Below are 27617 nucleotides of genomic sequence, written 5' to 3'. Positions count from 1 at the left end.
CAACTCTGGTGTATTGGCGCGTGCAAAACAGCAGCAGGCGGCTGTGGCCTGCGGGCCGGTTCTAATAGGGGCCGGGCCTTGACTTTGACAAGTAAGGGTTAGGGAATTATGAAAATTGAGTAACCATTTGCGGTAGCTTTATTTGTTGTAATAAACGTGCTTCCCTTGGGGCTCCGGGTTCTCTTCCTATTAGATGATGTCATTTACAACAACATATAGGTCTACTCGTCAGGCGTTTCATTAGACTTCCTTTTTTATTGTCTTTTAAATTTGAACTTTACAGTAGAGCTAAGAACGAAATTTCCTTGCATTAGCTTATGGTAGTGCAGGATAAAAGAGCAATAAGGTGCAGATATAAATAAATTGATTACTGTAAAGATAAACATTTTTTACACTTTTGCATATGCATCCACGTTTATGGATGTATGTTATATTGTCTTTATATTCCAGCCAGTTACTCCATTTTCGCCGAGGCGGGGTGGGTGCAGCTTTAAATGCGTGTATAATATTCCTGTGCACCATGCTTCCACCCCTGGTTGCAAAATTCACATATTGATGGAAATGGGGGAACGCGGTTTTCATGTAAGCTCGGTTAAAGTCCCCTGCCATGATGAAAACTCCCTCTGGATGTGTAGATTGCAGTTCATTGATGGAGCTCTACAAAGCATTCAAAGCTTATTTGGTGTTAGCACTGGGAGGATGTACACTGCAGCACTGAATTCCCGGGGTAATCTAAATGGCCTGCATTTTATAGATAATAGTTCTACATCGGGAGAGCAGTGACATGGGACTATCTTCCCATTGCTTCACCAGTTGTAGATGTACATGCAAACACCACCGCCTCAGGATTTACCAGTAAAAGTCTGCTCTCTGCTTAGGTATAACTCTAATAACAACACCTGTAGTCAAACTTTAAAATCAGCCTCAGTCCATACAAAAACATTCATCATCTCTCCCCAGTTAATTGGGCATATATGCACACGTGATCCCCCCAGCCTTGAAATCAACGCCTTCACCACCGCTTAATTCCTCTGGGGCTGTGGATGGCTAGCAGCGCTATACAGCGGCAGCGGGTCTGCTCAAAACCACCCCTCCCTCTGTTGTAAGTTGGTGTGATATACGTCTCATGTCTAAATGTGTGCCATGTTATGTGAGGTTTTTTTCCTTGGACTCAGCCTGAACCCCTCCTGAGGTTTTAGCCTTAGACTGATATTTTTTTACTGCCCTCCCTCTCCTGTAACGTATGTCTGCTCTTAGCGGGACTGTACCGAAAAATTAAATCCTGTTGTACTTGTGCAATGACAATAAAGATCTATTCTATTCTATTCTATTCTATTCTATTCTATTCTATTCTATTCTAGTCTAATAACTCTAACTCTATAATTGAATACAGTACTGTATGCTATGTGTCTGCTCTAAAATGCTTTGAAAGACATGCCGTACATGTAACACACATATCCAACAATCAAATTGTCAATGACTTATAGTGTGTGTCTGGACCCGGGTTGCAGAGACGGTAGGCAAGTGCATTGAAGAAGTAATTTTTCTCAAGGGAAACACACCTTTGTAGTGAGGAAGCTGTGCCATAAGGTCAAAAGGGTTAAGAACCCCTGATATAGAGGACAGGGTTGAACCGTTTTCCTTTATTTGCTTTAAGCTTAACATGTGTTTACTGTTTGTGCACTTTCCAACTGTACTTGCTGTATAATGTGTGTTTTGTGTTACCTGCTGGTGTTTCCTCTAAAGAAAAATACTTATTTAATGCCGTCTATGCATCCCGGGTTGAGACACACACCGCAAGTCATGTATGGCATGTCTTTCGAAGCATTTTGAAACTAAACCAAAAAGTCTGAAGACGGTCTATGAACCATGATCTATTCAACATTTTGACCAAAGAACCACCACTTCATGTTATGCAGGCCACAAGGAAGCGTTTGAAAATGTAGGAAAAAAATCATAATATGATTCCTTTAATGCGTCTTATAATCTAGTGGGCCTTTTGTTTGAAAATAGACCTGAATAGACCCGCTCCTCGGTAGTGGGCTACATTTACGAAATAATTCATGACGTGCTTACTGACCTCGCAGCTATTTTATTTGGTACGCGGTGTGATTATACCTGTGATCAGACAAAAAAAATAAAAATAAAATAAAAAATTACCTGTGATCAGTAGATGGCAGTCACACATAAGAGATACATGTAGACTGCAAGATGACGTCAGTAAACAACACCAAAACTTCAAATGTTCCATTGAGAATTTGGTGAGCTACAAAGTCGCACCGCTTGATGAATTGTTTCGGCATTACAGCTACCATCAGACGTACCGTTCTTCACCATACGGGTATTATTGTGGCATCTGTAAAACATAATCTATGCAAAACATTTTGACCAAAGAACCACCATTTCATGTTATGTAGCCCACAAGGAACTCTTTTTTGAATATAGAACAGAATCATAGTATGACCCCTTTAATGCGCCTTATAACTCGGTATGCCTAATATACGGAATAATTATGGATATGCTTACCGACCTCGAAGGTATTTTATTTGGTACACGGCGTAATGATAACTGTGGCCAGTACATGGCAGTCACTCATAAGATATACGTGTCAACTGCAAGATGACGCCAGTAAACAACACCAAAACTTAAAAATGTTCCATTGAGAATATAGAACATTACACAGGGTGCTTAAAAATGTTTTAGTACATCTTTGGTAAGCTACAAAGTCGCACCGCTTGATGGATTGTTGCAGCATTACGGCTACCATAGTCAGACGTACTGTGCTTCAAAATACAAGTATTATGATGGTGTCTGCAAAACATAATCTATGCAACATTTTGACCAAAGAACCACCATTTCATGTTATGAAGCCCACAAGGAAGTCTTTTAAATATAGAACAGAATCATAGTATGACCCCTTTAATGCGCCTTATAACTCCGTATGCCTAATATACGGAATGATTATGGATATGCTTACCGACTTCGAAGGTATTTTATTTGGTTCATGGTGTAATGATAACTGTGAACAGTAGATGGCAGTCACACATAAGAGATACATGTAAACTGCAGGAAGACGCCAGTAAACAACACCGAAACTTAAAAATGTTCCATTGAGAATAGAGAACATTACACACAGTGCTTAAAAATGTTTTAGTACAACTTTGGTAAGCTACAAAGTCACACCGCTTGATGGATTGTTGCGGCGTTACAGCTACCATAGTCAGACGTACTGTGCTTCAAAATACAAGTATTATAATAGTGTCTGTAAGACATAATCCATGCAACATTTTGACCAAAGAACTACCATTTCATGTTATGTAGCCCACAAGGAAGTATTTCAAATATAGAACAGAATCATAGTATGACCCCTTTAATGCGCCTTATAACTTGGTATGCCTAATATACGGAATAATTATGGATAGGCATACCGACTTCAAAGGTATTTTATTTGGTACATGGTGTAATGATAACTGTGACCAGTAGATGGCAGTCACACATAAGAGATACGTGTCAACTGCAAGATGACGCCAGTAAACAACACCAAAACGTCAAATGTTCCATTGAGAATATAGGACATTTAAGCATGCATTGTTTTGTTTAGCATTACGGCTACCATAGTCAGACGTACTGTGCTTCAATATAAGGGTATTTTTATGGTGTCTGTATAAGGACCCCAAAATGGCACCTATTAGGAGACAAAGGGGCCCCCTTGAATATTAACACTGAATTAGTAATCTTACTCTTGATTTTAATCGTATTCATTAATTATATCCAACCCTACTTCGTTTACAACATTGTCAAACATAAACCTTAGGCTTAGGTCAGGCTGATTGGAAAAATCCATAGTAATCAAAAATACTGCATAAGAATGACTCATAATTAACTGACAAAAAATAATTGACAAGCAATGATGTTGTGCTTAAACAAATTCAATTAAAAATAAATATGATTCCTGTGGAAGTCGCTTGCTGGCGTTCCCACAAGAGCCAAGCCTGCAGTTTTCGCAAAGTTTTTAATGATCAATTGCTTTCCCAAAGTTCTCTCTCTCCAGCAGGACACGACTTTTCAGCCGAGTCCGTATCTTTTCTCTCTCCCTACCCCCGGCCGCTTACTGTTAAAGACAACAGATGATTAGATTAACACGTACCACCTGCGAAATCGAATCACCTGCCGGCTGTGTCTCGCCGTCAGCACTGATGGTGCGCTGTCCTCAGCATAATGGACAGAGGCAGGGACCTTTGCTCCTGCAGGCAGCGCTGACAACATCTTTCGCCACACTTCCTAACTAAAGTGTCATTAAAATTAAAGTGCAAAATAAAAACACAGCTTCACCACTTAAGTCAGTTTGTTTGCACATAATAAACATGTATATGATTTCCGCGCCATACTTCCTCTGTTTGTTTGAGATTGCCATTACTGCCACAAGTGGTGGAAACGTGTATTAAAACTCGGGCTGGGCGTTTTATTAATATCTCGATATTTTTAGGCCATGTCACGATACAAGATAAATATCCCGATATTTTGCCGTAGCCTTGAATAAACACTTGCTACATATAATCACAGCAGTACGATGATTCTATGTGTCTACATTAAAACATTCTTCTTCATACTGCATTAATGTATGCTACCTTTAAACTTCCATGCAACTAAGTCAAAACTAACTGTATTTATTAAACAGTTATTAAGCAGTGACACAAACATTCATGTCATTTCCAAAAACAGAAAAGGCAAGATTGTCAGAGACATTTTAAAACAAGTTGTTGACTATTTTTTTCATACGGTGTTGATGTGGAAATGGTTGCCTCGACATTTTGTTGGTGTGGCACCAAACGGAGATGTTGACATGCGGAGTTTCAAGCACTCTTCGTTCTCTAGCGGGTGACTTTTCAAATGATGCTACATTAGCAGTGGTGCTACTTTTTGTGCATAAACATGTGTTTTCTTTTGTATTACTCGTTGTTTTTGTAATTATTATTTAAGTAACGTTTATGGCAACTTTTTTTTTCCAAAACACAATATAGAATGTGAGATACAAAAGGATAATGCACACGTGTATCATTTGTATTCAAAACGCCTACAAAAAAGTAGGACCCCCCGAAAAATTTTACTGTGGGACCCCATTTTGATGACTTGATGGGTTTCCCGGGACCCCGTTTTGAAAAAATTCCAGCGCCAACACTGCGGGCCGGTTCTAATAACTAATCAAGTATCATCCCGGGGGCCGCGGTACATTCATTCGCGGGCTGGATCTGGCCCCCGGGCCTTGACTTTGACACGTAGGGGTTAGGGAATTATGAAAATTGAGTAACCATTTGCGGTAGCTTTATTTGTAGTAACGCTTTTGCCGCATAAATGTTCAACATATTCCCGCTTAGAGCCAAACCACCGCTGTTTTTCTTGGGAATTAATTCGTCCTCCATTTGTTACCTGTTCCGCACCTTCTTTGTCTCGTATTACCACTCGCACCGCACCATTAGCATCACAGCCAACGTTACCATGTCCCTACCTGTCTGCTCCGTGGGAGCTAAGACGTTGCTCACGTGTAGTATGTAAGAATGTGCGCTTGTTTTAAGTCTCGTTGAGACGGAGAGACAAGAAAGAGTGGGAAACGCATGCAGTGTAATGCCCGTAACTAAAAGCAACTGCGTGAGAACGTATACTCGAATATCACGATAGAGTCATTTTCTATATCGCACAGAGTCAAACCCGTGATATATCGAGTATAACGATATATCCCCCAGCCCTAATTACATCTATGGTTAAGAAACACATCCCCTCCCAATTGGCAACCAGGGACAAATGTTTCCTGATTGCCAATAAGAGGAGGAGGCAGACAGGAGGTGGAACAAAAACAAGGGCGCCGGACAAGAAATAGAAGAAACTGGTTTTGTGGTGATTTGGCTGAGCACCCTAAGTTCAGGGTGGTATAGCTCGGTTTGTAGAGTGGCCCTGTCAGCAACTTGATGGTTGTAGGTTTGATCCCCGCTTCCGCCATCCTAGTCAATGCCATTGTGTCCTTGGGCAAGACACTTTACCCACCTGCTCTCAGTGCCACCCACACTGGTTTAATTGTAACTTAGATACTGGGTTTCACTTTGTAAAGCGCTTTGAGTCACTTGAGGAAAAAGCGCTATATAAATATAATTCACTTCACAAAGTGTTTTGTAACATGCATGAGAAATTTCCAGTCAGTTTTGGAAACAAACTTGAGCAACTTTCAGTCTTGTACGTAGCGGTTCAGCGATAGTTCGCTTACACAAACTCATGATTGGGAGTAACCTGAGCACGAATAGTAGAAACTCTCGGATGCGCCTTAACGTTGTGTTTCTCCATGGCATCAGAGGGGAGAAGAAACGCTCTGCAGGACTACCAAAGGACGGATGGCGTGTGTCTGGTGGTCACGCCCCCCAGCCCCTCCCACCTAACCAAAACCAGGAGGATCAGCGTTGCCAAGTGTGCTCGAATCTGCAGCCGCAACAAAAAACTGCCCTTCACCTGCAGGTAATGTTGTGGATGAAACGTACATGTACACCAGGTGAATACCAGTCATGTCTCGGTGCCTTTCATGCATGGAGTCATCACTAAAAATCACCTTTTCCCTTTTTGACTGACTGCCTCATTTTGTGTCTAGAGCCTTCCTCTATGATCACCAAAACAGGAAATGCCAGTGGTTGTCTTTTGACCGGAACTCGCCGGTCGCCCAATTGCACAACGACGTGAACTTCCAACTTCATCAAAAGAAAGGTGACCGTCGTTAACGTACTCATCATACATCGAACATACAGTGGCGATCAAAAGTTTACATACACTTGTAAAGGACATAATGTCATGGCTGTCATGAGTTTCCAAAAAGTTTCTCCAACTCTTTTTTTTTTTTTTCTTTTTAGAGTAATTGGAGCACATACTTGTTGGTACAAAAAACTTTCACGAAGTTTGGTTTTTTTATGAATTTATCATAGGCCAAGTCGAGGTGAGCTACTTCATATACATATATATATATATATATATATATATATATATATATATATATATATATATATATATATATATTAAAGATGTCCGATATATACGATATATAGTGCTGCATGGGGTTCTGGGTATTTTGTATGTTGTGTTTATGTTGTGTTACGGTGTGGATGTTCTGCCGAAATGTGTTTCTCCTTCTTCTTTGGTGTGGGTTCACAGTGTTTAATTGTTTATACGGCCAACCTCAGTGTGACCTTTTTGGCTGTCGAGCAAATATGCCTTGCATTCACTTGTGTGTGTGTGATAAGCCTTAGATATCAAGGCAGTGCCTTTAAGGTTTATTGGCGCTCTGTACGTCTACCTACGTCCGTGTACACAGCGGCGTTTTAAAAGGTCATACGTTTCACTTTTTCAAAACGATACCGATAATTTTGAAACCGATTGCAATTATTTAAGATATTACATTTTAAGGCATTTATCGGCCGATAATATCGGACTGCCGATATTATCGGACATCTTTTAATATATAAATATATATACACACACGCCCTGCGATGAGGTGGCGACTTGTCCAGGATGTACGCCGCCTTCTGCCCGATTGTAGCTGAGATAGGCGCCAGTGCCCCCCGCGACCCCAAAAGGGAATAAGCGGTAGAAAATGGATGGATGGATGGATTTCCAATGCATAATTTAAATGCGCTTTGCAAAATTCAGGTGAACTCCTTTGCATAGGTCTGAATTTCCCATTTACCCATCATAATCGGCAGTCAACTCAATGCGAGTATGACGATCCTCCTCCTGGTAGGGGTGTATCCCTTTATGGAGGATGCCTGTGTGTGACTTTGTTTAACGTGGGGAGACTGGTGCACAGACAGTCACCACACGATCCGTAAAAGATTTGGGTCAGAATCCAGTGGTATGGAGTCCAATACGATTTGGGACCCTTTTTTGCTGAAGCCTTCTCCCGCCATCGCAGCTTTTGTGTAACCAGTACAACCATTGCTAGCGTTGTTTGTAGTTGTTTTTAGTCTTTGTTTTCTGATAGTACTGACAATAACCATATGATTTATATTTGTTGTGATATTGTACGCAGGCATGACACATACTTCTTCCTGGAAATAGCCTAATTTCTGTGTAAAATGTGTTGGTCTAGTCAGCTATCATAGTCCCAGAACCTCAACCCCTAGTAAGAGTCACTGGAAGTTGGAAGTTCCTTGGAGTACCCCAGTCCATCCAGCTGGATTCATAACCTCACTTCTGTGTAAAATGCGTCGGTTAGAGATTTTTTATTGACAAAACGCTTGTCTATTCAGCTAGTATAGTCCCAGAACCTCAACACCTAGTAAGAGTCACTGGAAGTTGGAAGTTCCTTGGAGTACCCCAGTCCATCCAGCTGGATTCATAACCTCACTTCTGTGTAAAATGCGTCGGTTAGAGATTTTTTATTGACAAAACGCTTGTCTATTCAGCTAGTATAGTCCCAGAACCTCAACACCTAGTAAGAGGCAGTGGAAGTTGGAAGTTCCTTGGAGTACCCCGGTCCATCCAGCTGGATTCATAGCCTCACTATTGTGTAAAATGTGTTGGTTAGAGATTTTTTATTGACAAAACCTTTGTCTATTCAGCTAGTATAGTCCCAGACCCTCAACACCTAGTCAGAGGCAGTGGAAGTTGGAAATACCTTGGAGTAGCCCTGTCCATCCAGCTGGATTTGGCTGCGTATCTGGCAGTCAGGGAGAGATGGAAGGGACTACAGGATTTTGACTGTGATTGCAGTACAATTTATGGCCACATTAATACATCATCATCATCGTCTTTGGCGGTCACGATCCTTCTGGTAGGGGGTACCCATTTTATGGAGGATGCCTGTGTGTGACTTTGTTTAGCGTGGGGAGACTGGTGCACAGACAGTCACCACACGATCCTTGACAGAATCGGGTCAGGGTCCAGTGGCATGGAGTCCCAGACGACTGGGGACCCTTTTCTGCTGCAGCCTTCTACCGCCTTCGCCGCCATTGTGGTAGTTCTTAAATTTACCGTCTTGCTCCGCTGTTGAGGTCTTCACCGTATCCCTGGCTTAGGGGCAGTCAGGTACTCGGCCTTTGCCAAGGGCCACCTGGGGTCACAGTAGTAAAGGGGTTAACCTCCTAGTTTCCCAAGACCCATAGAGAAGCCTCCACTGCCGGATGCACTTTAACAACATGCCCAGGACACGATTGTACCCATTGTACCCAGACAGTATGGACACCCTGTGTATATACAGTCGTGGTCAAACGTTTACATACACATGTAAAGGCTGTCTTGAGTTTCCAATAAGTTCTACAACTCTTTTTTTGTGATAGAGTGATTGGAGCACATACTTTTTGGTCACAAAAAACATTCACGAGGTTTGGTTCTTTTAGGAATTTATTATGGGTTTACTGAAAATGTGAGCAAATCTGCTGGGTCAAACATATACATACAGCAATGTTAATATTTGGTTCCATGTCCCTTGGCAAGTTTCACTGCAGTAAGGCGGTTTTGGTAGCCATCCACAAGCTTGTGGTTGAATTATTGACCACTCCTCTTGACAAAATTGGTGCAGTTCAGCTAAATGGTTTTCTGATATGGATTTGTTTCTTTAGCATTGTCCAGATGTTTAAGTCAGGAATTTGGCAAGGCCATTCAAAAACCTTAATTTTACCCTGATTTAGCCATTCCTTTACCACTTCATTGTCATTGTCCTGTTGGAACACCCAACTGCGCCCAAGACCTACCCTCTGGGCTGATGATTTTACATCAAATGGACAAAGATATTACCTTCTGGAAGAAAGTTCTGTGGACAGATAAAACAAAAATTGAGCTGTTTGGCCACAGTACCCAGCAATATTGGGGCGGTATGGTGTAGTGGGTAGAGCGGCCGTGCCAGAAACCTGAGGGTTGCAGGTTTGCTCCCCGCCTCTTGACATCCAAATCGCTGCTGTTGTGTCCTGGGGCATGACACTTCACCCTCGCCCCCGGTAGGATCCGATTTATTAAATATAAATCACCCAACTACCAAAATACAGGCAACGAACACAAAAGGCAATCGTGCCGAAAACCACGTGAAGCTAGGACTTGGCCTAGGCTATGGCATGAAACGGACAAAACTTACTTGGCATAAATGGTGTGATGCAAACAATGAAGCCTGACTGGCAAAGACAAGCTTAAATAATGCCTCTGATTAGTGCTCGAGAAGCAGGTGAGCGGGCGAGCACTAATTAGAGACAGGTGAACACAATGAGTGACCATGGCAACCGAAACAAACAGTAACTAAAGGAGTCCAAAACTAACAGAAAAAACAAAAACATGATACGGACCACAGATAGTGACAATTTTATAATTGGAGGAGATAAGGTGAGGACCGGGCAGCACTGTGGAGGAGGGGTTAGTGCATCTGCCTCACAATACGAAGGTCCTGAGCAATCCTGGATTTAATCCCGGGCTTGGGATCTTTCTGTGTGGATGTTGCATGTTCTCCCCGTGACTGTGTGGGTTCCCTCCGGGTACTACGGCTTCCTCCCACCTCCAAAGACATGCACCTGGGGATAGGTTGATTGGCAACACCAAATGGTGCCTAGTGTGTGAATGTGAGTGTGAATGTTGTCTGTCTATCTGTGTTGGCCCTGCGATGAGGTGGCGACTTCTCCAGGGTGTACCCCGCCTACCGCCCGAATGCAGCTGAGATAGGCTCCAGCGACCCCAAAAGGGACAAGCGGTAGAAAAATTGATGGATGGATGGAAGGTGAGGCCTTTTATGCCAGGAACACCAACCTACCACCAAGCATGGTGGTGGTAGTATTACGCTCTGGGCCTGTTTTGCTGCCAATGGAACTAGTGCTTGACATATAGTAAATGGGACAATGGAAAAGGAGGATTACCTCCAAATTCTTAAGGATAACTTAAAATCATCAGCCTGGAGGTGGGTCTTGGGCGCAGTTAGGTGTTTCAACAGGACAATGACCCCCAAGCACACCTCAAAAGTGGTAAAGGAATGGATAAATCAGGCTAGAATTAAGGTTTTAGATTGACCTTCCCAAAGTCCTGACTTAACCCCTGTGTGGTGTTTCAGGTCTGTAGGACCCGTTTTCGAATTTTATTAAAAGAAAAATTATACAATAAATGCATTTTTCAAACTGAGACTCACTGGCTAAGGCTCATTTTCTGTGAAGAACATATATCAGAATATATATTTAATGAAAACACACCATAAACCCCCCCTACACATTTCAGTTACATATAAGATGTTTGGGTCCACTGGACCCGGGGCTAATAGAAGAATGGAAATTGATATTCTGTGTACCACACACACACACACACACACACACACACACACACACACACACACACACACACACACACACACACACACACACACACACACACACACATGCACGCAGACACGCACGCACGCACGCACACGTATGAACGGCCGTTAGGGACATTATTCAGAATTACCTCTTACACATACTACTGAAATGCTCTCACATAAACAACTGAAATGTTTTTTTCTCACACACACCACTGAAACACTCTTATACACACTACTGAAACACTCTTATACACACAACTGAAAATTTCAGTAGTGTATGTAAGAGGTAATTCTGAATAATGTCCCTAACGGCCCCTCATACACACACACACACACACACACACACACACACACACACACACACACACACACACACACACACACACACAGGCACACACACACACACACGCACACACACACACACACACACACACACACACACACACACACACACAGCAGGCCTAGACAGGGGGGGGGGGACAGAGTGTAGGTACACAGAACATCAGAGGGTCAAATGTGCGAGAAAATGAGAGCAGACAGTGTTGACAAACAATGTTGCAACCTTATGTGGGAACCGCAGGTGCAGAAACACAAAAGAAACACACTGTGTTATGCAGAAACTGGCAGATAAATTTTCCTTGCAACGTTCATATTGTTGTTACTCAGCCAGTGGTTGTGGGTCTTAGACTTACTTTTTATTGTCATTCTAATTTGAACTTTACAGTACAGACAACAACGGAATTTTGTTGCATTAGCTTATGGTAGTGCAGGATAAAAAAGTATAAAGTGCAGATATAAATAAATAGATTAATGTACAGATAAATATATTGCACTGTTGCATGTGCATCCACGTTTATGGATGTATGTTATATTGTCTTTATATTCCAGCGAGTTAATCCATTTTGGCGGAGCATTGAGGGGATTATTATGATGCGTTCAAGAGTCTTACAGCCTGAGGGAAGAAGCTGTAACAGAACATGGAGGTTCTGCTACTTAGGCTGCGGACCCTCTTTCTGAGTCACTGCAGGCTCCAGTCCAGACAGAGATTCAGGTGGTCTCTATAGTGCCTCTGTAGAATGTGGTGAGAATGGGGTAAAGGAGCTGTGCTCTTTTCATCCCATGCAAAAAGTGCATGCGCTGCTGAGCTCTTTTTACAAGAACTCCGGTGTGTAGGGACCAGGTCCTATTGTCAGTTATCTGCACCCCTAGAAACTTGGTGCCGCTTACCATCTCCACCGATGTGCCGTTGATTAAGAGTGGAGCATGGCTGGACTGGTGCTTCCTGAAGTCGACGATTATCTCCTTGGTCTTGTGGAGGTTCAGGACCAGGTTGTGGGTTATGCACCAGACAACCAGATGTTTCACCTCCTCCCTGTAGTCCATGTCGTTGTTGTCACAGATGAGGCCCACTACTGTTGTATACTTCACAATGTGGTTAGTAGTGGACCTGGCGCAGCAGTTATTGGTCATCAACGGGAACAGCAGCGGACTCAGGACACAGCCCTGGGGGGAGCCGGTGCTCAGGGAGATGGCACTGGAGGTGTTGTTGCTCACTCTCACAGACAGGGGTCTGCAGCCAGTTGCATTGCCAAAGTGGGCCAGTTTGCTCACCAAGTGCTGCGGGATGATGGTGTTGAACGCCAAGCTGAAGTCCAGACACAACATCCGCACGTGTGTGTCCTTTCCTTCCAGATGTTCTAAGCTCAGGCGGAGTGCTGAGGAGATGGCGTCCTCTGTGGAGCGGTTAGGGCGATAAGAAAACTGGTATGGGTCGAATGTGGGGGGAAGTCTGGAGACAATGTATTCCCTTACCAGCCTCTTGAAACACTTCATTACAGATGTTTTTTTGGGATAAGGTAAACATCTGTTCAGTATTTTAACATAAAAGTGTTTGATTGTGAGGCATTAAAACCCACAAAATGCCACGGGTCAATCAGACCCACAAACACTGGCTGATAAACAACAATATGAACACCACACAAGTAGAGGCTTTTAAGTCTCACCTTAAAACTCATTTGTATACTCTAGCCTTTAAATAGACCTCCTTTTTAGACCAGTTGATCTGCCGCTTCTTTTCTTTTTCTTCTCTGTCCCCCCCTCCCTTGTGGAGGGGATCCGGTCCGATGACCATGGATGAAGTACTGGCTGTCCAGAGTCGGGACCCAGGATGGACTGCTCGTCGGGACCCAGGATGGACCGCTCGCCTGTGTATCGGTTGGGGACATCTCTACGATGCTGATCCGACTCCGCTTGGGATGGTTTCCTGTGGACGGGACTCTCGCTGCTGTCTTGGACCCGTTTTGAACTGAACTCTCGCAGCTGTGTTGGAGCCACTATGGATTGAACTTTCACAATATCATGTTAGACCCACTCGACATCCATTGCTTTCGGTCCCCTAGAGGGAGGGGGGTGGGGGGGTGTTGCCCACATTTGAGGTCCTCTCCAAGGTGGGATAGTACTTTATTTATTCCGTCAGGAGAGTTCATTCAGGAAAATTTAAATTTTAAGCACAATCCCATTCAAGATTAGACAAACATTACAGGGAGACAGAACAGGATCGCTGACGGGTCTGCCGGCTTCCAGCGCCCCTTACAAAAAAGATGTATACAGGTAAACAAAGGGGGGGGATGGGAGAAAAAATAGAAGATTAAAATAAAATAAAAAAAAAACGGTCTTAGCCTGGGCCCTGGAGAGGGAGTGCAGACTGAGGCCAAGGGAAAAAAACAACTCATAGCCATAGTACACATCCCTCTTACATGTGTGTAAGAGGGAAACATCAAACATCAAAGAACACAAAGGACATTAAAGACATTAAAGCAGCAGATACACCCAGACACTTCTACATACAGCTATGAATAAAAAGTAAAATAAACATATACACTGTGGTGGCCTCTGCGGTGTTCCACGCCATCGTCCACTGGGGTGGAGGGAGCATGGCCAGAGACAGAAGCAGACCCAACAAAGCAACCAAGATAGCCGACTCCACTCTCGGCCAGTGCCCAGTCCGAATGGATGAGCGAGGATACGTCCAAGGTGACTGAGGTGTCCGACACCTGCTCACCCAGCCAAGACACCGCGAAGCCTCTCTGTCAGTGCTAGCTCCTCAGCCCTGTCCCCTCATCCGCATCTCCTCCAGTCCCTCCAAACCGACTCCGGTGTGGCAGACACCCAGCAGCTGGTCTCCATGGCCAAAAGGCTCCCGGGAGGCAGATCCAGAAGTCCACAAAAAAAGCACCACAGAGGTCACGAAAGTGCCACCCTCTTGTCACACAGTCCCAAAGTTCTCCTTGCCCACTGGGTGTGAGTTTTCCTTGCCCTTATGCGGGTTCTTCCGAGGATGTCGTAGTCGTAGCGTTTTGTACAGTCCTTTGAGACATTTGTGATTTAGGGCTGTATTAATAAACATTGATTGAATGAAATGAATGGACAATGCTGAAGAACTGCACCAATTTTGTCAAGAGGAGTGGTCAAAAATTCAACCAGAAGCTTGTGGATGGCTACCAAAAGCGCCTTATTGCAGTGAACCAAACTTCATGAATGTTTTTTTTGGTGACAAACTAGTATGTGTTCCAATCACTCTACCACAAAAAAAAAAATAAGAGTTGTTTAAATGATTGGAAACTCAAGACAGCAATGCCACAAGTGTATGTAAACTTTTGACTGCGACTGTAGCATTTGGCTGACCAATAGCCTGGAGGAATTTTAGCATTCTTCAGATGTCTTCCCCGCGAGGAGTAAACAAGGAAGGGCCTGGACCAGTGTCATGTTTATTGTGTCGCGGCACATTATGCTCCATTTTCTGTTATTAAGCAGCGTTTGTGTAAACTGTGGAAAACCCTCCCGCCCTGGACGTCCAAAGTAACACGGAAATTTCTGCACCCAAACACAATGCAGATTATTATGGAGACACAAACACGACACGGTCCAGCATTGACCGACAATACAGCGTTTACAAATTTAGTTTGACTTTAGAATTTGATGCCAGCAAAACGTGACAAAGAAGTTGGGTAAGGTGGCAATAAATACTGATAAAGTTGAGGAATGCTCATCAAACACTTATTTGGAACATCCCACAGGATTTTTCTTTTTTTTGTTTTATGAAGAGCAATCCATTTTTTGAGTTACAAGTGTATTTATTATTTTAACTCAATTTCTGGGTTTTCTTAACTATGATCCATTTTTTCACCTGCCTCTGATTAGTGTTCGGGACGCTCATCTGCTCCTGGGCACTAATCGAAGAGCTAATTATTCCCCTGCTTTTTGTCACACTCAGTCCGGTTTTCCCTTTTGCATCCTCGTGACAGTTATGTCGGCTACATAGCTCGGTTGGTGGAGTGGCCGTGCCAGCAACTTGAGGGTTCCAGGTTCGATTCCCGCTACCGCCATCCTAGTCACTGCCATTGTGTCCATGGGCAAGACAGTTTACCCGCCTGCTCCCGGTGCCACCCACACTGGTTTAAATGTAACTTAGATATTGGGTTTCACCGTGTAAAGTCCTTTGAGTCACTAGACAAAAGCGCTTTATAAATATAATTCACTTCACTTCAATACTGATTTGATTACTTTGCCGTTTTGTTTGCCTGTTTAGATGTTGAGCTTTTTTTTGTTAGATTCCCTTGCTATCAGCAAACTGGTGCTCTTTTGTTTGCATCCCGCATGATTTATGGACAATAAATCATTTCCTTACCTGCACCTTGCCTCCGGAGTCCAGTCTGCATCCTGGGAGACCACACACGGCATATCTTGCTTTTGAGTATATTTTAATGGAATGAAAATAATTTTGATCAGTAGTTGGGAAGGAGTAGGACAAACCAGCAGTGCAATTTATTCTTTTTAACCAACTATTGGGTCAAGGAGCACTAAATTGCACAACTCAATAGTTATGTTTGGAATAACTCAACATTGTAGTGAGCATAACTCAGCTTTTGTCTTAAATAAATTCAACCCAATAGTTCTGTTATGAATAGAGATGTCTGATAATATCGGACTGCCGATAAATACTTCGAAATGTGATATTGGAAATTATCAGTAGAAGGTTTCAAAAAGTAAAATGTATGACTTTTTAAAACGGATTGGTAACGGACGTAGAGAGAAGTACAAAGCGCCAATAAATCTTGCGTGCCGGCCCAATCACATAATATCTACGGCTTTTCACACACACAAGTGAATGCAAAGCATACTTGGTCAACAGCCATACAGGTCACACTGAAGATAAATGATAAATGATAAATGGGTTGTACTTGTTTAGCGCTTTTCTACCTTCAAGGTACTCAAAGCGCTTTGACACTACTTCCACATTTACCCATTCACACATACATTCACACACTGATGGAGGGAGCTGCCATACAAGGCGCTAACCAGCACCCATCAGGAGCAAGGGTGAAGTGTCTTGCTCAGGACACAATGGATGTGACGAGGTTGGTACTAGGTGGGGATTGAACCAGGGACCTTTGGGTTGCGCACAGCCACTCTTCCACTGTGCCACGCCGTCCCTGGTGGCCGTATAAACAACTTTAACAACTGTTACAAATATGCGCCACACTGTGAACCCACCCACACCAATCAAGAATGACAAACACATTTCGGGAGAACATCCGCACCGTAACACAACATAAACACAACAGAACACATTCCCAGAAACCCTTGCAGCACTAACTCTTCTGGGACGCTACAATATACAACCCAACCCCGCCCACCTCAACCTCCTCATGCTCTCCCAGGGAGAGCCTGTCCCAAATTTCAAGTTGCTGTTTTAAAGCATGTTAAAAACATGTGACTTCAATAATAAATATGGCATTTTTTTCCATAACTTGAGTTGATTTATTTTGGAAAACCTTGTTACATCACAACAAAATTAGGCATAATACTGTGTTAAGTCCACGACTGTATGTATTGGTATCGGTTAATATCGGAATCGGTAAAATTCCACAACTGTATATATCGGTATCGGTTGATATCGGAATCTGTAATTAAGAGTTGGACAATATCGGAATATCTGATATCGACAAAAAATACATTATCGGACATCTCTAGTCATGAATCAACCAACATTAAGTTATCATAACTCAATTTATGGGTTAAATAATTCTACCCAACAGTTTGGTTGGGAATAACCCAACATGAAGTTATCGTGACTCAACTTTTTGGTTAAGTAATTCAACGCAAAAGTTGGGTTGAAGAAATTTACCCAAAATATTGTGTTGAATTAACTAAAAATAATCGGTTTGTCGTTTTTTGAACCAGGGTTAACATTTGGTTATTTTTTTAACCCAGCATTTTTTCAGTGTGCAATGTTAGTTACTTTTTACAATAACGCTGTTCCTATTGTTTCTTGCAGATTATGTACGTGAGTGTATCGTGGGTACGGGTCAGAGCTACAGGGGCCGAAGGTCAGTGACGGTCACGGGGATCCAGTGCCAGGCATGGGCCTCCAATATTCCTCACGAGCACAAGTAAGGACCGAATATGTCTTTACCACAATGTGGGGACCAAAAAGTGTTTGTTTTGGCCTGTTAGTGATGCAATTAGTCAGTAGCTACAGGCGTATAAAGGGGTGCAGTGCTTCATCAAAACTGACATTGTTGCACACATTGTTTACCCAAAAGTGTGTGTGTGTGTGTGTGTGTGTGCTGCATTTTTACTTTTCTTGAGACATCAACAAGGAACAGTAGCTTCCATATGAGGTGTGAACAAGTTAGGACATAAATCAAGGTCCCGATATGAAAAAACATTGCATCTGATACAGAATGTCTCATTTGCACCCTGGTGGTAAAATCTATCAAAATTAGGGTGGTCCCCAAAAAGGTTTTTTTTTTTTTCCAATTTGGTTTTAAAAGTGCTCCCCCTCTGGTCAACATATGAAACAACAAGTGTGTGTAAGAAATTGAAATGCACCCTGTTGGATCAAAATGTATTTAAAAAATATACATAAATATGTGTACTGTATATAGAAACATACTGTAATAACTTCAAGTAAATTATAAAGATTGAAAACCATTTACAAAAAAAACTAAACATTAACTAAAAGTAGTCTTTTTCTCACAATGTGTCGACTTTTTTCTTATAAAATTGGGAATAATTTTTCATATTCTGTAATATTGCAGAATTTTCTCGTAATAGTATGACTTTTTAATGTAAAATGTCGCCTTTTTTATGTAAAAATTTAACTTTTTAATGTAAAATTATTACTTTTGTAAAATATTGCTACTAGGGATAGGTTGATTGGCAACACTAAATTGGCCCTAGTGTGTGAATGTTGTCTGTCTATCTGTGTTGGCCCTGCGATGAGGTGGCGACTTGTCCATGGTGTATCCCGCCTTCCACCCAAATGCAGCTGAGATAGAATCCAGCACCCCCTGTGACCCCGAACGGGAAAAGCAATAGAAAATGGATGGATGGATTATTCCTTTTTTATGTAAAATTATTACTTTTTTAATGGAAAATGGTGACATTTGCCAAATAAAATTCTGAATTATTGTTGTTCTTGTAAAACAGTGACATTTTTTGAGTGAAATTATGACTTCCGTCATCATTTTGCCATGTAAAATTCCGATTATTATTATAATATTGCCAACATTTTTAAAGTTTCCTTATAAAATTGTGACTTTTGTCAAGTAAAATTACTACTCTTCTTAAAATTGCCAACACCCAAAGGGAATAAGCGGTAGCAAACGGATGGACATTTTAAGCTTTTCTTGTAAAATTGCGACTCTTATTGAGTAAAATTCCAAATTGTATCAAAATATTGCACAGATGCTCAGTTTTTCTTCGAGAATGTTGACTTGGATTGAGTAAAATTACGACTTGCATTATAATACTGCCAAAATTCTAAGTTTTTCTTGTGAAATTGTAACTTTGTCTGGTGAAATCCATCTCATTTTTCACAACAAGCTTTTTTATATTTACATAGAATGTATTTATTTTTAAGGTTTTAAATACAAATATTTATATATCTAGACAGGGTGGTTCTAAAGAGGTAGACATTTTTTGGAGGTCCCCAGAAGGTATGAACGACACAAATGTGTGTAAGTGTGTGTGCGTGTTTAAACAGGATTAAGATAATATCTAAAAGCCTCTAGCAAAGCTGGAGGTACATCCCCAGACACCGCATCTTTTTCAATCTCGTGTTTGCTGCCTGTTTTTAAATAGCTGCTTGTAAAAATAAAATGAGCCAATTAAGATTTTTCTCATGCAAGCGATGAACCGTTGTTTCTCCACAAGCTCAGTGGAAGTAATTGCGGTGAATATTCAGCACGGACAATAAAAAAGATTTACTCTCAAGGGAAAAAAAATGTTTTGCTTGAAGAAAACGACCTAAAATGGATGTGTTCAATTTATAAGTGAGTGTCCACTACTTGACCTTTTGATCTCAGCTATCTCGGTCATCTCGAGTGAAGTACCCTTTAAGATCAATAGTGATCCTGCTTGGACAATGAGAAAACAGTATGGGAAATATGTATATATATATATATATATATATATATATATATATATATATATATATATATATACATATGTATAGTACATTTAAAACCAATCATTGTGTACTATTGACTTTGTTTGCTGAAATAATTGTATGCAATAAAAGGGAATAGGAAAATAGTTTCAAACTGTGTTAGTACAGACCTAAAAGTTTGGACACACCTTCTCATTTGATGAGTTTTCTTTATTTTCATGACTATTTGTATTGTAGATTGTCACTGAAGGCATCAAAACTATGCATAAAAAAAGGTGAAATAACTGAAAACATGTTTTATATTCTAATTTCTTCAAAATAGCCACCCTTTGCTCTGATTACTGCTTTGCACACTCTTGGCATTCTCTTAATGAGCTTCAAGAGATAGTCACCTGAAAGGGTTTTCACTTATCAGGGTTGATTAGTGGAATTTATTCCTTTATCAATGGGGTTGGGACTCTCACTTGTGTTGTGAATGAGAATGTGTGTTCAAACTTTTGGCCAAAACCTAAAACCAGTGAAGTTGTCACGTTGTGTAAATGGTAAATAAAAACAGAATACAATGATTTGAAAATCCTTTTCAACTTATATTCAATTGAATAGACTGCAAATACAAGATACTTAATGTTCAAACTGCAAAATGTTGTTATTTTTTTTGCAAATATTAGCTCATTTGGAATTTCAAGCCTGCAAAAAAGCAGGCAAAAATGGCAAAAAAGACTGAAAAATTGAACAGGTGAACAGGCTAATTGGGAACAGGTGGGTGCCATGATTGGGTATGAAAGCAGCTTCCATAAAATGCTCAGTCATTCACAAACAAGGATAGGGCAAGGGTCCCCACTTTGTCCAAAAATGTGTAAGCAAATTGTCCAACAGTTTAAGAACAACGTTTCTCAACCAGCTATTGCAAGTAATATAGGGATTTCACCATCTAAGGTCTGTAATATCATCAAAACGTTCTGAGAATCTGGAGAAATCACTGCACGTAAGCAATGATATTATGGACCTTCGATCCCTCAAATGGTATTGGATCAAAAAGTGACATCACTGCGTAAAGGATATCACAACATGGGTTCAGGAACACTTCAGAAAACCACTGTCAGTAACTACAGTTGGTTGCTACATCTGTAAGTGCACGTTACAACTCTACTATGCAAAGCGAAAGCCATTTAGCAACAACACCCAGAAACGCCGCCAACTTCGCTGGGCCTGAGCTCATCTAAGATGAACTGATGCAAAGTGGAAAAGTTTTCTGTGGTCTGACGAGTCCATATTTCAAATTGTTTTTGGAAACTGTGGACGTCGTGTCCTTCGGAACCGAGAAGAAAATGATTGTTCTAGGTGCAAAGTTCAAAAGCCAGCATCTGTGATGGTATGGAGGTGTATTAGTGCCCAAGACATGGGTAACTTACACATCCATTAATGCTGAAAGGTACATACAGGTTTTGGAGCAACATATGTTGCCATCCAAGCAAAGATATCATGGACGCCCCTGCTTATTTTAGCAAGACATTGCCAAGCCACGTGTTACCACAGCATGGCTTCATAGTAAAATACTGCGGGTACTGGATTGGCCTTCCTGCAGTCCAGACCTGTCTTCTAGAATAGGAAATAATTCCACCTAAAAATCTTCAAATATGTTTCCTCAGTTCCCAAACGTTTATTGAGTGTTGTTAAAAGGAAAGGCCATGTAACACAGTGGTAAATATGCCCCTGTGACAACTTTTTTGCAATGTGTTGCTGCCATTAAATTCTAAATTAATGATTATTTGCAAAAAAAAATAAAGTTTCTAAGTTGGAACAATAAATATCTTGTCTTTGCAGTCTATTCAATTTAATATAAGTTGAAAATGACTCACTAATCAATTTTTTATTTTTTTATTTACAATTTACACAATGTGGCAACTTCACTGGTTTTGGGTTTTGTAACTCATCTAATCCTCCCATCTTGCATTGGATATGCTAAAAGTTTGATAGTTCGTTGTGAAGGAACATGCACTAATTAAAACTTTGACCGACACCCGCCATACCGTGTCAATTATCATTTACAATAAAAAGGGTTATTTATTCCATGTAAGACACAGGGATTTTTTAATTGCATTTTTTTCCCATATTAACACAGGATGGAAGTATTTAAAAAAATAAAGTGCATCTTGTTGGCTACCAAAGGACGGAGCTTTCCATATTAACAACCGTCAGACAACTTTATTCCAGACATGTTTAACTCCTCTGTGGAGACCTTTATTGTCTGGCAACCTCACACTGCTTCCTTCCTCCCATTTGCATCTCCATCCACTCAATGCTAATAAAGCAGCTTTGTCAAAGAGGATGACGGCAGACCAATCTGCACCATCTATGAACCTGATCCTGTTTTTTTTGCAAATGATACTTAACTTGGAATTTCATGGCTGCAACATGTGCCAAAGTAGTTGGGAAAGGGCATGCTCACCACTGCCTTACATCATATTTTCTTTTAACAACACTAAATAAACGTTTGGGAACTTAGGAAACTAAGTGTTGAAGCTTTGAAAGTGGAATTCTTTCCCATTCTTGTTTTATGTAGAGCTTCAGTCGTTCAACAGTCCGGGGTCTCCGCTGTCGTATTTTACGCTTCATAATGCGCCACACATTTTCTATGGGAGACAGGTCTGGACTGCAGGCGGGCCAGGAAAGTACCCGCACTCTTTTTTTACAAAGCCACGCTGTTGTAACACGTGCTGAATGTGGCTTAGCATTGTCTTGCTGAAATAAGCAGGGGCGTCCATGAATAAGACGGCGCTTGGATGGCAGCATATGTTGTTCCAAAAGCTGTATGTAACTTTCAGCATTAATGGTGCCTTCACAGATGTGTAAGTTACTCATGCTTTGGGCACTAATACACCCTCATACCATCACAGATGCTGGCTTTTGAACTTTGCGTCGATAACAGTCTGGATGGTTCGCTTCCCATTTGGTACGGATGACACAATGTCGAATATTTCCAAAAACAATTTGAAATGTGGACTCGTCAGACCACAGAACACTTTTCCACTTTGCATCAGTCCATCTTAGATGATCTCGGGTCCAGAGAAGCCGGCGGCGTTTCTGGATGTTGTTGATAAATGGCTCTCACTTTGCAAAGTAGAGCTTTAATTTGCACTTACAGATGTAGCGACAAACTGTATTTAGTGACTGTGGTTTTCTGAAGTGTTCCTGATTCCATTTGGTGATATCCTTTAGAGATTGATGTCGGTTGTTGATACAGTGCCGTTTGAGGGATTAAAGATCACGGTCATTTAATGTTTGTTTCTTGCCATGCCGCTTACGTGGAGTGATTTCTCCAGATTCTCTGAACCTGTTGATGATATTATGGACTTTAGATGTTGAAATCCTTAAATTTCTTGCAATTGCACTTTGAGAAACGTTGTTCTTAAACTGTTTAACTATTTGCTCACGCAGTTGTGGACAAAGGGGTGTACCTCGCCCCATCCTTTCTTGTGAAAGACTGAGCATTTTTTGGGAAGCTGTTTTTTTTTTACCCAATCATGGCACCCACCTGTTCCCAATCAGCCTGCACACCTATGGGATGTTCCAAATAAGTGTTTGATGAGCATTCCACAACTTTATCAGTATTAATTACCACCTTTCCCAACTTCTTTGTCACGTGTTGCTGGCCTCAAATTCTAAAGTTAATGATTATTTGCAAAAAAAATAAATACATGTTTATCAGTTTGAATATCAAATATGTTGTCTTTGTGGAATATTTAACAGAATTTGGGTTGAAAATTATTTGCAAATCATTGTTTTCTGTTTATATTTACATCCAACACAATTTCCCCAACTCATATGGAAATGACAATAAAGACCTATCCTATCCTGAAATTATTGGAAAATCCATTTAGCCATGACATTATGTTCTTTACAAGTGTAAGTTCGATAAGACAACAATCACTGAGGCCCTGGAGGGTTTTTCTGTTTCTGAGTTTTAAAAAAGGTATCCTCACCATGGTTACAAAACAGCATTCAGGTGTTCTTTGGACTTGTGCTTGTTCATCGAACCGCTGCTCTGGTCCCGATAGATTCACGTCCAGACGATTCTGGAAGAAGGACCTCAGGGAGAACTACTGTCGTAACCCAGATAACTCCACCGCCGGACCTTGGTGCTTTACCACGGACCCACGGCCGCATCTGAGACACCAGGAGTGTGCCATACCACAGTGTTCCCAGGGTAGGACATACACACCTTACACATTTCTACCACATCTTCACATTTGAGCAAGCATTTATAAATCAACATAATACATCTTTTTTAGGGATAATACAATAGAAATGTAGCAGTGATAGAAAGCTAAGGCCGGGCGGACTCCTCCCTTCACTATTATCATATTTTCCCGACTATAAGGCGAACTTAATATCTTTGCATTTTCTCAAAAATCCACAGTGCGCCTTATAACCCGGTGCGCCTGATGTACAGAATAATTGTGGTTGTGCTTACCTACTTCAAAACAATTTTATTTGGAACATGGTGTAATGATAAGTGTGACTAGTAGATGGCAGTCACACATAAGAGATACGTGGAGACTGCAATAAGATGTCAATAAACAACACCACTCTTTCAAATGTTCCATTGAAAATAAAGAATATTACACACAACACTTAAAAATCCGTCAAAATGTTTTATTACGACTTTGTAGCCACACCGCTTGATGGATTGTCGGCCCATTACGGCGACCGTAGTCAGGGATACAAGTATTGTTATGGTGTGTGTATAAGGACCGCAAAACGTTATCCTGCTTTTTGTTTTACAATATAATGCAAAACCAACTAATCTTCCCTTCTGGTACCTGCTGATGTGTATTTGGGATCTGCATAAGTCCTGAAAATGTGTGCAAGTCCGCCACTGTAGTCCGTGCGGATGCCGTAGTCGATAAGCTTCTTCCTTTTCTGTATCTTCTTGTTATGGGATATTCATGCTCCACCGTTGCCATTTCTAATATGAAGTAGTCTAAAGTTCTAAATTATATCTCACTATGAAAGCACTAAAACATACCGGTGTAGTGAATTTACATTATTCACCCAAGGAACTTTAGTTATTAGAGAGTTCCGGTCGCACCTTTTTTCATGGGACACATTTGTTATTGCACTAGTGAGCCACGGATGAAGAGATGCCGCTCCGTTATTAAACAAAGTAAAGTCTGAACGTCATTGAAACAGATAGCGCCATCTTTTGACACTTCTTCCACTCTCGTCCTTGCACGCTACACCGCTTCGACAAAGATGTCCGGGGAGAGGACGCGTTTAAGGTTCCCCTCCTTGGATAAGTGCGCCGTGTATTTCTTGAATCTCCGGCTCTTAGCTTTGTATGGACTCACCGATCGTTTACAAACCGAGTTCGGAGAGGAAGTGACATCCTAAAAGAACGCGCCACAGCCAGCTTCATAACAGACGCTTGTGGAAATCACACATTAATACCTTAAGAGAAGGAAATGGGTGATTTCAGCTATTTGGGATACAAATAGCTGCAATCTTCTGGTACCTGCTGATGTGTATTTGAGATCTGCATAAGTCCTGAAAATGTGTGCAAGTCCGCCACTGTAGTCCGTGGCGATGCCGTAGTCGATAAGCTTCTTCCTTTTCTCTATCTTCTTGTTATGGGACATTCATGCTCCACTGTTGCCATTTCTAATATGAAGTAGTGTAAAGTTATAAATTATATCTCACTATGAAAGCAGTAAAACATACCGGTGTAGTGAATTTACATTATTCACCCAAGGAACTTTAGTTATTAGAGAGTTCCGGTCGCACCTTTTTTCATGGGACACATTTGTTATTGCACTAGTGAGCCACGGATGAGGAAATGCCGCTCCGTTATTGAACGAAGTAAAGTCTGAACGTCATTAAAACAGATAGCGCCATCTTTTCACACTTCTTTCACTCTCGTCCTTGCACGCTACACCGCTTCGACAAAGATGACCGGGGAGAGGACGCGTTTAAGGTTCCCCTCCTTGGATAAGTGCGGCGTGTATTTCTTGAATCTCCGGCTCTTTGTATGGACTCATCGATCGTTTACAAGGCAGCTTCATAACAGACGCTTGTGGAAATCACACATGAATACCTTAAGAGAAGGAAATGGGTGATTGCAGCTATTTGGGATACAACACAATTTTGGATTAGGCCTGGAAGAACTGCAGCCTAGTGGGATATGTTGGTCAACGAGTGTGTCGAGCCACAGGAACGGCAACAGAACTTTCCAACGTTCAGGTCAGATGTGATTCTACTTAGCTGAAAACGTTGTCCATTTGTCGAAGGGGAGATAACGAGAATGCGGGCTCCCGTGGATGAAGGCGTACTACAAAAAACAGCGAATGCATTTGGACTGGCAAAGCCGACTATCAGCTATTGTCCGCCATGTATGTTGATCGATTAATCAACGTCTAGTTTTGTGCTCCGTAACTATTGTGACGCCATGAAGTGGTTTTCAGCCTATAAAACAGTGTCCTGACCAGATATCTAGATCCCTGGATTGATTTTTGTTAAATATTCTTCATCACATTGTTTACTTTCACATGTCCATTAAAAAGTTATGGTTCTGGTGTGATTGACTACGATAGTCTAACAGCTACTGACGGTGAGGCAAGCAAGGTTTACCGTTCAAGGAAATGTGGCAATAGGCTACATTGAAACATAGTGTAAGAGTACACTTTCAGAGGTAACTATTTTTTTTCGCGCATGCGTTCTAGGTCGCGTTGCGCAGGGGGACAGAGGCGGGAGGGGTCTTAAACGGTGGCATTGTGTGTGGAAAAGGATATAAGAATGGGACCCATTACCTCCCTGCTTATAATTTTTTTGATCAACAATTTCATGGGAAAATTACAGAGTATTAGGTTTTACAACTTCTAAATTTCAACATGCCATCATATCAAAAATGATACAAAAGGCTTTGACTATAGTTTGATGACTCAATTTATTAATACAACGCAGGAGAGCTACTTTTTTGTTTTGTTTTATGTCCTCTTTGTCAAATAAAACTGTGTTTTTCTTATGTTAAACACACAAAACTTGCAACATTTACCCCCAAAAATATTTGGCGGTAAAGTAATTGGAGCCTTGATAAGGTCAATAATTGATAACAACATTGATTGTGAATCATTATTATTATTTTGATCGACAATTTGATGGGAAAATTACGGGGTATTTGGTTTTACATCTTTTAAATTTCAACATCCCATCAAATCAGAAATGATACAAAAAGCTTTGACTATAGTTTGATGACTCAATTTATTATTCCAACGCAGGAGAGCTACTTTTTTGTTTTGTTTGATGTCCTTATTTGTCAAATAAAACTGTTTTTCTTATGTTAAACACACAAACCTTGCAACATTTACCCCCAAATATATTTGATGTAAAGTATTTGGAACCTCGATTAGGTCAATAATTGATAACAACATTGATTGTGATTCATTATTATTTTTTTGATCAACAATTTCATGGGAAAATTATGGAGTATTTGATTTTACATCTTTTAAATTTGAACATACCATCAAATCAGAAATGATACAAAAGGCTTTGACTATAGTTTGATGACTCAATTTATTATTACAACACAGGAGAGTTACATTTTTGTTTTGTTTTATGTCCTTTTTGTCAAATAAAACTGTGTTTTTCTTATGTTAAACACACAAAACTTGCAACATTTACACCCAAAAATATTTGGACGTGAAGTAATTGGAGCCTAGATTAGGTCAATAATTGATAGCAACATTGATTGTGATTCATTATTATTTTTTTGATCAACAATTGCATGGGAAAATTACGTAGTATTTGGTTTACATCTTTTAAATTTCAACATCCCATCATATCAGAAAGGATACAAAAGACCGACTATAG

The 27617-nt window shown here is 41.0% G+C and overlaps 1 protein-coding gene across 1 annotated transcript in view; it reads left to right on the top strand.

Moving 5' to 3' along the window:
• Positions 1–27617, top strand: part of hgfb (hepatocyte growth factor b) — a 100693-nt gene that overhangs the window by 4397 nt on the left and 68679 nt on the right. Inside the window, exons 2-5 of the mRNA XM_061916787.1 lie at positions 6342–6501; positions 6632–6744; positions 17634–17748; positions 23810–23958. Of these exons, the coding sequence (XP_061772771.1) occupies positions 6342–6501; positions 6632–6744; positions 17634–17748; positions 23810–23958 (537 nt within the window). The remainder of the gene's footprint in view (positions 1–6341; positions 6502–6631; positions 6745–17633; positions 17749–23809; positions 23959–27617) is intronic.

Source organism: Nerophis ophidion, linkage group LG12, assembly GCF_033978795.1.
Source record: "Nerophis ophidion isolate RoL-2023_Sa linkage group LG12, RoL_Noph_v1.0, whole genome shotgun sequence".
Lineage (NCBI taxonomy): Eukaryota > Metazoa > Chordata > Actinopteri > Syngnathiformes > Syngnathidae > Nerophis > Nerophis ophidion.
The sequence above is the reverse complement of the archived record's forward strand: the minus strand, read 5'-3'. Positions and strand labels throughout refer to the sequence as shown.